The 12,175-nt window shown below is 39.1% G+C and overlaps 3 protein-coding genes across 4 annotated transcripts; 1 reads left to right on the top strand and 2 right to left on the bottom strand.

Moving 5' to 3' along the window:
• Nucleotides 1-18: 18 nt before the first annotated feature.
• On the top strand, nucleotides 19-2,144 carry LOC137941329 (GATA transcription factor 12-like). Its single transcript, XM_068786688.1, has 2 exons — nucleotides 19-461; nucleotides 1,170-2,144. Exons 1-2 carry the CDS (start codon nucleotides 150-152, stop codon nucleotides 1,860-1,862), a joined length of 1,005 nt encoding a protein of 334 aa, XP_068642789.1. The 5' UTR covers nucleotides 19-149; the 3' UTR covers nucleotides 1,863-2,144.
• A 1,189-nt stretch (nucleotides 2,145-3,333) lies between these two features.
• LOC137940587 (protein NONRESPONDING TO OXYLIPINS 2, mitochondrial) lies at nucleotides 3,334-8,067 on the bottom strand. 2 transcript variants are annotated; one of them, XM_068785739.1, is made up of 3 exons: nucleotides 7,721-8,067; nucleotides 7,495-7,613; nucleotides 3,334-3,540 (listed from the first exon to the last, which is right to left on the bottom strand). In XM_068785739.1, exons 1-3 carry the CDS (start codon nucleotides 7,840-7,842, stop codon nucleotides 3,515-3,517), a joined length of 267 nt encoding a protein of 88 aa, XP_068641840.1. In that variant the 5' UTR covers nucleotides 7,843-8,067; the 3' UTR covers nucleotides 3,334-3,514. The 2 variants fall into 2 exon arrangements, with proteins under 2 accessions (XP_068641840.1, XP_068641839.1); XM_068785738.1 differs by having other exon boundaries at nucleotides 7,441-7,613.
• An 830-nt stretch (nucleotides 8,068-8,897) lies between these two features.
• On the bottom strand, nucleotides 8,898-11,837 carry LOC137940585 (pentatricopeptide repeat-containing protein At2g13600-like). The gene has a single exon (XM_068785734.1). It carries the CDS (start codon nucleotides 11,693-11,695, stop codon nucleotides 9,284-9,286), a length of 2,412 nt encoding a protein of 803 aa, XP_068641835.1. The 5' UTR covers nucleotides 11,696-11,837; the 3' UTR covers nucleotides 8,898-9,283.
• Nucleotides 11,838-12,175: the final 338 nt, after the last annotated feature.

Here is a 12,175-nt window from a genome sequence, read left to right on the forward strand (position 1 = left end):
AACAACGACAACATCGCAACAGCAAATTACTTCTTCCTCCGTCTTCCTTCCGTTTCTCTCTCTCTCTCCCTCTCTCACTCTCTTTTTCTCGCGCTCCTCAAGAACAATAACCAGAAGACGAGAAAAAGGACTCTATCTTTGCCTTGACAATGCAGGCACCGGAATACTTCCACGGCGGTTCCTGCCGTGCCGGAAGCGCGCAATTTGGAGCGGATAAGCGACAAAATGACACGAAAACGACTGAGAATTTCATAATTGAAGACCTTCTAGACTTCCCTAACGACGATGATGGCTTTGTTGGTGACAATACGTTCGATGTTGCCGCCGGGAACTCTACTGACTCATCCACCGTCACCGTCGTGGATAGCTGCAACTCCTCCGGTTGCGACCCTAACTTCTCCGGAGACTTGTCCTGCCAAAATTTCGCCGATGCTCAGTTCTCCGGCGACCTCTGCGTCCCGGTAATTGCTTTCGACAGTCAAAAACTATATGATTTTTGCTGCCTTTTGTAAGTCTGAGGTTTTCTCGACAATGGCGTGTGGTTTTTTCGAATTCTTTTTCTTTTATTTAAAACAAATTCTCGGAAATTAATCTGCTCGACGTTTGAACTCGTCACTCCTACAGAACATTTTCGCTTTTTTTTTTTTCTCAAAAAACGCTCGTTTAAGTTTGAATTTCGTTCGTTCGTCGCATGAGGATACTTTTCTTCGCTTCATTGTTAGAAACTCTATCCAATAAATTTTATAGTTTTTAATTTATTGGACGATTTTTCAGTTCAAAATTTATTTAGTGACCTCAATTTCAGGTGTAACAGAAGCCGGAAGCTACGGGAAAAAAAATTTCCTCTCTATATTTTGATTGCTAATCGACTACTTCCGCTCCTTTCTTATTCTCTGTAAATTTCGAAAGAATTTCTTGATGCCTTACTCTGAAATTCTTTGTTTGACTATAAACATCTGGAAATGGAAAAGTTTATCTTAAAACTGCTTCCGTTCCTACTGCTTAGTAGAAGCTGGAAATTAAAACAATAAAACGGGAAAAAAACGCTTGGTTGTAATGCGAAATTCTTTAACTAAATTACGTCAAAGGCTCAAAGCTCTATAAGATTGAAGTTAGAAGACAATAATAAGATGAATACTGATTTTACATAATTTGTTTTCTACGTCCAGTACGACGATTTAGCAGAGCTCGAATGGCTATCAAATTTCGTGGAGGAGTCCTTCTCAAGCGAGGACTTAGAGAGGTTGCAGATAATATCCGGCATGAAAACACCTACTGAAGAGGTGTCGGAAACGAAAGAATTTCCCAGCAACACCAGTCGAACCACTCCAATTTTCCGGCCGGAGATGTCAGTTCCAGGAAAGGCTCGTAGCAAGAGGTCCCGCGCAGCTCCCCGCAGTTGGTCATCGCGTCTCCTCGTTCTCTCGCCGACAACGTCCTCTTCGGAGTCGGACGTCGCCTCCAACACCGGTAAGAAGGCCGGAAAGTCAATTCCGAAGAAGAAAGACACACCGGAGAACGGTTCCGGCGAAGGACGGAAGTGTCTGCATTGTGCGACAGATAAAACACCGCAATGGAGGACGGGGCCCATGGGACCGAAAACATTGTGTAATGCATGTGGAGTCCGGTACAAGTCCGGGCGGCTGGTGCCGGAGTACCGTCCGGCAGCAAGCCCCACTTTTCTGCTCACGAAACACTCTAATTCACATCGGAAAGTCCTGGAGCTGCGGCGACAGAAGGAACTGCAAAGGTCGCCGCAGCAGCAGTTTCTTCATCCGAACTCGGTATTCGACGTCGTTGCTTCCAATGGCGACGACTACTTGATTCATCACGCGGGACCTGACTATCGGCAGCTCATCTGATGAGAAAAGGGCTACCCAAAATCTGGGAGGAGTTCGGGGTTTAATTGTGACATTTAGAGTCCCCTGAACTTTTGATCTTTTTTTGTAAGCCCTCGCTGTTCCTTAGGAACCTAACTCTTCTTTGATTAATTAGGGTTTTGTGTTTTTTAGCAACATTAGAAAAGGAAAAAAGAAAAAAAGAGGGAAGAAGGTTAATCGCAATCTGCTAATGTCCTGTGTTCGTCATTTTGTATCTCTTTGCCGAATTCGGCAATCTCTGCAAGGAATTTTTCGCAATTTAGGAACTCTGCTACTGTTTTCTTCGCTTTTCTTTCTTCATCCTCTCGCTATCCTACCAGCGTCTGGTTTCTTATCTTTCCCACAGCCAGTTATTTCCGTAGTTTCAAAGACGAAATCGATGTAAACTAGTGAAGCACATCTGGTTACTTTCTTTCTTTCTTTTCAGTTAGTTTGGTTAAACCGTTCTGGAGAGATGAAATCCTCTGAGTGGGTGAATCCATCAGCAGCCGAGGCACGGAGATCGATTGATTTCACGGGAATCCATTTGCTCGGGTTTCAGTGAAAGGGTGAACCGGCGTTGGCTAACAGACGCATATGTCTCCGGCAGGTCATGTGGGAGAAGGTCAATTGTCATCGGTAATAAGTCTGTCCGCACGATCCCAGACAATAGCCGATCCATAGACAAAGCCAATTAAAAAAAAAAATCCTCTATTTATTATTATTATCTTTTTTGTTTTTTATAAAACGCAGTGAAGCGAAGCGGGCCTCGCGGTGGTCACATGCGAGTCTAGTGTGCGCACCGTAACGTGTGGTGTGGTGTGGTGGTGGCCTCACCTCACGAGGCATGCATGAATACATGCACGCATGCGGTACGTGTGGGACGTGTGTACCCACATTAGATGCCTATGCACGATGAGCGACGTGAGGTGCAACGAACAGAGGGCGCTTTCTGGGCAAGAAAAAAGCTGAAGCATGTTTAAAAGTTGGTGGGACTGTCCCCATAAAGGATGAGAATACATGATGAATTGAAGTGAGGATGCAAAAGACATAACGAAAGGAGTTGAAATAGCACGTCTTTTCGATTAGAAATCGGGCTAAATCCAGAGGAGATAAAAGGTCATCAAAGGCCCCGGTCGAGCCTCTTCTGGAGTTGTTTTTGCTGTTTTTCTTATTAAAAGTTGGTGGAAGCTGGACTAATTGAAAGATGGGAGAGAGGTGAGTTTGTCGGAGAGATGCACCATTTGAGAACAGGAGGTCATGGAAGGGAGATCGCACTGTGTTGCACTGGACAGACAAGGAGATAAGAGACTCAAGAACAACGAGGGTCTCGAGACCATGGGATTCCATCACTGGCTCTACACTTTTTCTCTCTCTAATGTGTAACAGTGAGACAACAGTGTTTTTATGCATTTGCAGCAAACGACTCAAAACATATCTGGGTAAAGAATGTCACCAAATGCCTGCAGAAGGATAAGGGAAGGAGATGAAATTACTCTGCATAACAAAACTGTCTTTTGTCCAAGAGATGAGTTCACGCCTCAGAATAAATATAACATATTATTTGGTCCACTGCAAGAAGAGTAGTTTGAACTTTCGAATAGCTCGGAGTTTAAGTCCACTGAAGGGTCTTTGGCATCAAACACGGACCGTGGTTACCGAGGCACAGAAAGACCCATCTCTGGCATACAATCAAGAGAAGCACATGAGCATTGTTATAATCAAATGAACGGTGCAAAAGCATGCTAAGACAAAATTCATCACAATATGTTTACAAGTGCCACCAACAAACATTGCTATGCTTCTCTATATTATATTAGTGACAAATTTGTTTGGTCTGCTGAATTCTTAGGAAAACTTATGCATTATGTTTGTTTATTTGAGCTTCTTTGCCATATTATAAGAGTGCCCTTTTAGTCCAAGCATCAATATAGACACGAACACAACCAAGGTGAACAGAGAAAGACCTATGACATGCACATTGAAAGACATACTAAGCAGTCCAACATAACACATTCAAAAGTGTACATTTTGTGACATATTCTAACTCACATAATTAAGATACATTGCTCTTTATGAGACCAAGCTACAATGAGCAGAGAAACCACAACCGGAAGTATTTGTTAATAAAGACCTCTTCAAATATAATTTCAATTAGCATTTTAAGTTTTGCATCCTAAGATATAAAAAAAAGAGACCATTAAAAAATATGAAATAAGAACAGAGAATACCAGAATTATACAATGCTTCACAATGCAACAAGGGTATCAAGAAAGCAAAATATAAATAAGACACCTTCCTCCAGTGGTCACCAGTAGTATCAAGGAAGTAAAATTTTGGACGGGGGGGGGGGGGGGGGGGTGTGGCTTAAAAGGTCCCAAGCAACTTGAGGTCATATTATGCATGCTTTTATATCAAAGTTATGCAAACATATACTCACAACACTTCCTAGCTTCATAATACAATGACTGCAACTTCATCACCATCCACATGTTAGAGCCTAGAAGAACCCTTTCATCAAGAGCACATTCAATTTTTTTTCTCAATATGTATGGCCTAAAATAGCTGTAAAATTTTATTACAGTAAACACTACCTGAAAAGCTTCCATACAAGAGGGGGTTGAAGAAGAAAAAAAAAAAGAATTTCAAGAAAGATCAGAACACTCTCTAAATAAATTATGGGGAGGAACAAGGACCCCAGAAATAGCTCCACAGTCCTATCAAATCAATTTGCAGTCTCAGGTCAGCTAGGTCTTAAGGATACATACATAAGATAGAAGCATGAACTGGAAAAACTTTTTAGCTTTTATATAGGTATCACTACTCTCTGGTTTAGTTGCCAACAAACAACTTTAAGGAGATTTAGACGAAGATCTCTGATTTTTCTTTTTTCCATGAAACTGTGCTAGGTTTTTTTTGCCCCACACAGTATAGTTTCTTTCTTCACAGTAACTCTTTTGCCTACTCATAATTTATTGTTTATTATACCAAACCACTTTGTGTTTGTAACTGCATGAAAATCTAAAATGCAGCCAGTAGATCAGAAAAGCCCGAAACATAACAACAGACTGCAACCTTATAGAGAGAAATTGGGAACAATGCCCTAAATATCAGAGACAAATTAACTTCATTGTCATCATGTAGTTGGGCAAGTTGTTAATGAGATATGCCCCCTTAAAGAGTTATGCTGATGAATAAAAGCTGCACAAAGCAAAAGTATCAACTGGAAAATATCATCGAATTTAAAAGAAAAAAAAAAAAAACATAAGAACTTTGGCTTCATGAATGTTTTGGGATGATGTTGTGGGCTTGGAAAAGTTTTGAGAGAAACCCAGAACAAGGCAAGAGCAGATCAAGCCCCAAAGCCATAATGTTAATGTGTTATGCTCCTAACCCTCCAAGTATTCATGACATACTTCACTTTCCAAAAATATGCCTGAAATGGTGATTAGAAGGGTTCAAAAAGAAAAAAAATAAGATAGAATAAGAATACAAAAATCTGTCTAAACTTTCTCCAACAGTTCTCCAATCCAGAAGTTGGAGCTTGGGTGGTTTATAGAAGTGTTGAATGAAGTGACAACAACGTGTCCTTAAAAAAATTCTTCAAAATTATGAAATGCAAAGATCAGGTGTTGAAGTTGCAGGGCAGGTGGCATGAATGCCCTCCTGAAGCCACCTTATCATAAGCCATCATTTCCATCAATTTTATACTTCTTAACAGAAAAACAAAGGAATCATACTATTCCCTAAAGAAGGTCATAAGTGTTTTATTCTTGAAGATGAGAGAGTTTGCCAATTTGGCAAGTGGAACATAATGTAAATATTCAAGAGTTTGCCTGACAAGGATATCAGCTCCCATGCACAAAATCACAACAGATCAAGGGAAACAACACGTCACAGTGACAGTATAACAGTCTCTTCAAATGCAAATCACATTCAATTTAGGAAATATAAAAAAATGGATCTGCAAATGAGCTGGACGGAGGCAAGCAGTGGGTAAGGGTCGCCAATGGAACAGTTAGTGATGAAAATTCTGCTGTCCAGGCAAAGATGAGAAATCAAATCCATTCTGGTGGCATAATGGATCTTTTTTGTTCTGGCAAGGTGTTAATTTTGCAAAGCCCTCCAAGCATTGGTCCAATTGCATTTAAAATCCACAGTCATGCATGTGAATGATTAGAGAAGGAGCAAAAACATCCACCCATTACAACTGAAATTGACAAGCATCACCTCAAACTGAGACAAGTTTTACCAATTTATGCAGGAAAATATACACAAAAAAAGGGCAAATATCTGAACATCCATTTGTAGTATAACATGAAGCAAGTAAACAGAAAAGAAAATTACGAATAGAAATTCGCTATTGCACCTCAATTGTACCTGAAAATGAGCTAAGTTTATAAAACTAATCCACCTTTGTTACACATCAGGAGATGTATTAACTACAACATCTCTGAAGTCCAACAGTGGCTGTCCAACATTTGTCACTTCAAGGGCTAGCTTGTAGAAATCAGCCAAGGAACTTGGACCAAGCAATCCCAAAATGAAATGGCTCCATTGAAAGAAACATTTGTGGATTCTTCAGCCTTGTGTTTTAAGAACAACCTAAGGTGTGAGAAAAGAAATAAGTCCTGGAAGTGCAAACCAATTGGACTATCCTTGAAATAATTTATCCAATAATTACTGACAAGTGTAACTGATCCTCATGAGTTTTTCTGCCTATCAAGGAAAAAGAAAAGATAAGGACACCTTTGACAGATGAATCTACAAAAGGCCCTAAGCACATTTCATTTTCTTATACTAATCTAGTTTGTAAAAATAACATATAAAAAATAAAAAATTTCAATTCTCATTGTGGGGGGATTAGAGCACAGAAAAACTAGATTACTGTGAGAAAGTAGATCACCCTCATAAGGAGAAAGTTGAAATTCATTCCAGATTGAGATACTTTTCCTACAAAAGTACTCTTTTTGTGTTGACATATATCAATGAAAAGCGCAATAGAGGTGGAGGTGTTACATAACCTTTTATTTTAAATTTATGGTTGAAATGGAGAATGGCATCATCGCACCTCATATGACAAAATATTTCCTATACAAAATAAAATTACAACCCCCTTCAATGAAATTTCATTTCCTATTTTCCAATGCATAAAGAGAACGATTCATTAGTTCCACCAGAATTTTATATGCTGTACATTTTTAACACTTTCTCTAGATAATTCACTCAACACCTCAACGTTTTATTTTTTCAATGAATCCAAACATTGTACAGCTAAAAATTAAGGATAAGAAAGGAGAAACAATCAATCTAAAAAATCATCTGATTTGCTTAACTTCATTACGGCCCTTGAGCGGAGGCAACTAAGAAATAGAAAAGAAAAGGGGAGAAAGGGAGAGACAAACGGAATAAGTCTTATCAACTTCTATCAATAGATGCTATAGGTGGTAACTACGTTGTGAAATAAAGAGAGAGAAACAAACAGAAAGGAAGGTAACAACAAAAGTTCCTCAGACATGAAGAAGTAATAACAGAGTACCATCAAGCAAAGACTCAGAAAAATTATAGAAGAAGGTCTTACTTAAAATTAAAAAAACATGACATCAGACTCCAGGATTTCCACGGCAAAGCATACCCTGAGACAGAGATTTCGAACTCCTCGAATCGATGCCAAGGCACGATGTTAAACGCGCGGAGGAAACAGCACTATGTAATGGAAGGAGAGATTGGACACCGGCTAATTCAGAAGGTAACCTGAAATCGAATAAAAAAATGAATTAAGATTCATTTCAGGGATGTAGTCATGATAGTTGCCTGCAAAAATTCAATAAAACAAATACAAAATAAAAAAAAAGACTAGCCTCGAAAAGGAGGGAATAGGGCGAGGAAGAAGACTGGGTAAAACAGGTTTACTGTGTCTTCTCGAGGAGAACTTCAGCAAAGAGATGGCTGGATTTGATAAGGATCGACAACGAGACGCCATAGGGGGAAAATGTGGAGAATGCGAAGAGGACGCGGAAGGGTTTTGCCGAGGTTTAAGGAGAGGCAAATTGTCCACCCCAAGATTCCCGCTTCCCCGAACTGAATGGTTGGTAATTGAGTGGGTGTTTTGGGGAGCCTACAGAGGTATTTACAGTCTAAGCTCACCAGCGAGCCCACAGATCATGAACAAAATCCCTAAATATTCTCTGATTTCTGTGTAGCTCAAGAGAGGTCTAAATTCGAATAAGCTTCTGAGATGCTTATTAGAGGTCAATTATTAAAATACCCTTATTTGTACCTTTTTTTACGTTTTATAATAAAACAAGCATGATATATCATATTAAATTTAAAGGCTAAATTGTGGGCCTACCAATTGTTGGATTAGTGAGCTCCATATTGTAAGATTTGATAAACGAGTCCCATATAAGATGCATGGGAGAGTTTTCTACCATGACAACCATTTATATGCCATTGCTATTTTGTATAAAATCTTGTAATATTATAAGGATATATTTGTTAAATTAATATTTATTTTCTCCTATTTAAAAAAAAATCTTATTTGGAAAAGCTTCATTTTGTAGCTAACCAAATTGGTGATTTTCTCCTATTTAGAAGATGGAGTCTTCAAATAGGAAGCTAACCAAACAGTCTTTGAATCATAAAAATAACTCTTTGATTCAAATAGCTGCTTTTTGGACTGTTAAAGAGCTGTGCCAAACACAACCTTAAAATAGATGATTAGTGATTAATGACTAATGAGACATGATTAGAAAGAACAACTATCTTCTACATAAAAGTGAGATGAATAAAAATAAGATAAGCCCAAAGGGGGCATAGAAGCTACAACCAGTCAAAACAAAATTGAAAATATGACCAAAGAAGAAAAAATACATCTATGAGCTTATGTAAACTGGAAGTCTCTCAAGATACCCTAAATCCCATCCCAAATGTAAGTACATCAATAGTTTACAAATCCTCTTAGGTCTATATAACAAGAAAAAGTGAGATGAATAAAAATAAGAGAAGCCCAAAGGGGGCATAGAAGCTACAACCAGTCAAAACAAAATTGAAAATATGACCAAAGAAGAAAAAAATACATCTATGATCTTATGTAAACTGGGAGTCTCTCAAGATACCCTAAATCCCATCCCAAATGTAAGTACATCAACAGTTTACAAATCCTCTTAGGTCTATATAACAAGAAAAAGTGAGATGAATAAAAATAAGAGAAGCCCAAAGGGGGCATAGAAGCTACAACCAGTCAAAACAAAATTGAAAATATGATCAAAGAAGAAACAATACATCTATGAGCTTTATGTAAACTGGGAGTCTCTCAAGATACCCTAAATCCCATCCCAAATGAAAGTACATCAACAGTTTACAAATCCTCTTAGGGCTATATAACAAGAAAACTTCAGGACCTTCCAAGCCAGCAGCTTCGTCTAAACTGCAATATTATCATCTGATTGCATATGTTCCAACAGTCTTCCTAAGGTTATGGCAGTTTCATTCGTATGTAAGTGAGACTCATTCTTAGCAAGAAATGAATACACCTTGTTTCTCAGCACAATCCAACTGCAACCTAGCTTCTTCTCTGAACCATGTCCTCTCATTAAATTCCTTACCATTGAGACCTCATTCCATAAATATTTTGATGCATACAAATTAGATAAGATGACATACGTTGCTGAGGCTTGAGGTTCTAATTTCAAGCAATTCTCTGCAGCCCGAACACCCACATGCATATCCTTGTGAAATGCACAGGCAGCTAGAAGGGACCGCCAGATCATTGCATCTGATGAGAAAGGGGAATTCATGATAAGCATTTCTGCCTCATGGAGATGCCCCGCACGTCCAAGGAGATCCACCAGACATGTATAGTGTTCTGCTGAGGGTGACATCCCATAAATAGAATTCATCAAATCAAAATAATTTCTACCTTCTTCAACTAAGCATGCATGATTACAAGCATATAAAACCCCAATGAAGGTAACACAGCAGGGGTTCATACCAGTTTTTACCATGTCACTGAAAAGTTGAAGAGATTTCCCACTTAATCCATTTTGAGCAAAGCCAACAATCATTGAATTCCATGAGACGATATTCTTTTGGGGCATGATGGTGAAAATCTTGAATGAATCTTCTGGTACCCCGCATTTTGAATACATATCAACCAAAGCTGTTCCTACAACTATATCTAATTCCAAGCCTACTTTTATCGCATAAGAATGAACATTTCTGCCCTGCTCAACAGTAGCCCAATTAGCAATTGCTTTGAGAACACTGGCAACAGAGAACTCATCAGGCTTTTGGTGTAACCAATGCATTTTGCAGAAATATTTCAGTGCTTCTTCTCCCTCTCCATTCTGAGCAAAGCCTGTGATAATTCCAGTCCAAGATATCACAGTAGGTAAAAAGATAGACTCAAAGACCTTGGATGCTCTATCTGTTAGATGACACTTGGAATAAAGGCTCACAAGCGAGTTAGCAACTGAGACATGCAAGTCCAAACCAAGCTTCATGGACTGAGCATGGATTTCAGTTCCTTCAAATAAAGCTCTATCCAAAGAACAGGAAGAAATTAGGGCTGAGAATGTAATAGAGTCTGGGATCATGCTTCCTTGAAGCAAAATCATGTAAACTTTCAAGGCTTTCCTGTACTTTCCATTAATGCAATGCCCTGAAATTATTGCATTAAAGGCTATCAGATTCTTTTGAGGCATCTCCTCGAATGCTCTCTCAGCCTCTTTTATGCATGAACATTTGGAATACATGTCAACAAGTGCAGTGCCAGTAAATACATCACAGTCGCAACCAAACTTTATCACTTTAACATGCAAATATCTACCAAGAGTAACATCACCCATCTCAGACAGAGCCCTCAGAGTGCTAGTGAAAGTGGTGTCATTAGGAACAATGCCTTCAGTTCTCATCTGAAAGAACAATACAAAAGCCTCTTTGGCACAAGAATTTTGTGAGTATCCAGATATCATAGCATTCCAAGTTACAAGATCCCGTTCCCCCATTTGATCAAAAACTTGTCGGGCTCTAATTAAACTGCCACATTTTGAGTACATATCAACCATGGATGCTGCAGCAACAATATCTAAATCCAAGTCCAATTTAACCACACATGAATGCACACATTTGCAAGTTCTAATACAACCAAAAGTGGCACAAGCCTTGAAAACGGTAGCAACGGTAAAACTACTTACCAAACTGGCATGATGTGACCTGTTTGTGAACATGAGCGAGAACATGTGAACTGCTTCTGTAGTAAATCCATTCTGAGCATAAGCTGTAAGCATTGAGTTGAATGAAACTGCATCTTTTATGGGCATCTCGTAAAAGACTTGCTGAGCTTCTTTTATGCAACACCGTTTAGCATACATCGTGATTAACCCACTAGCGACGAAACCTTGGCATGAAAAGCCTACTTTTACTAGCAAACAGTGCAAAGACAATCCAAAATCCATCATCCTCCATCGAGAACAAATCCCAACTACAGTTGAGAAGGTGAACTCATTGGGCTCAATTCCAACTCTTATCATCTGCAGAAAGCATGACAGAGAGTAATCGGGGAATTCATTCTTCCCAAACTCTGATATCACTGAAGTCCAAGAAAAAACATTTCGGTCAAGCATTTTTCCATATACTACTTCCACTCCATGTAGCCCACCGTTGTTACTAACTGTTTGTGTCAAGCTTCTTTTCAAAATGAAAAGTGACCCGACAGCGGAATAAGGGGTAATTTTTCTTTCTTCCCCTGTACCGCACTGGATATACTGATTTAAAGTGGAAAAGCCACAACGTTGTTTCTCGACAGAGTTTACCAGACGGCTTAGAATTTTCATGAGTACCTTCAGTATGCCATATTAGCGTAGTTTTCAGAGATCCGTAATCCGAGATCCCCATTTGGAACAAAGAGGACGTAAATATTAGATAATATTCATCCTGATTCCGGACTAAACAGATCAGACACAAGCGAGAAGGCCCAGAACTTCAAGGGCACTGGGATGGAGGTCCTGTACAAGAGAAAATCGTGCCTCCAAAAGAAGGGCAATGATCAAGGGTGGACATGAGACGGAGCATGTCGAGCTTTTGAAGACGATGGCAGACTTTTCCCAATGTTCTCGGAGAGTCATTCTCACACTCCCGCCAACGCTACCGCACAAGGGGCATGGCTACACGATCGTGGTGTTATTACACGATTTAAGATATTATTACATGATTTTTATTTATCATTTATTAATTTAACTATGTTATCTTTAAATTTTATTCTAAAATGAATGTTTTATGAACTCTACTCTATTTTAATTTCTCCTTAACGAGAA

This window comes from Aristolochia californica, unplaced genomic scaffold (genome assembly GCF_029961685.1).
Source record: "Aristolochia californica isolate CCGP_79_NKW_82.1479 unplaced genomic scaffold, dmAriCali1.0.hap1 SCAF_9, whole genome shotgun sequence".
In the NCBI taxonomy this organism is placed as follows: Eukaryota; Viridiplantae; Streptophyta; class Magnoliopsida; order Piperales; family Aristolochiaceae; genus Aristolochia; species Aristolochia californica.

Coding starts and splice junctions, on each gene's coding strand:
- LOC137941329 (XM_068786688.1), top strand. CDS start 150: ATGCAGGCACCGGAATACTTCCACGGCGGTTCCTGCCGTGCCGGAAGC. Junction 462..1,169: donor CCGGCGACCTCTGCGTCCCG/GTAATTGCTTTC, acceptor TTCTACGTCCAG/TACGACGATTTAGCAGAGCT.
- LOC137940587 (XM_068785738.1), bottom strand. CDS start 7,842: ATGGCGTCTCGTTGTCGATCCTTATCAAATCCAGCCATCTCTTTGCTG. Junction 7,614..7,720: donor CCTATTCCCTCCTTTTCGAG/GCTAGTCTTTTT, acceptor ATTCGATTTCAG/GTTACCTTCTGAATTAGCCG.
- LOC137940585 (XM_068785734.1), bottom strand. CDS start 11,695: ATGAAAATTCTAAGCCGTCTGGTAAACTCTGTCGAGAAACAACGTTGT.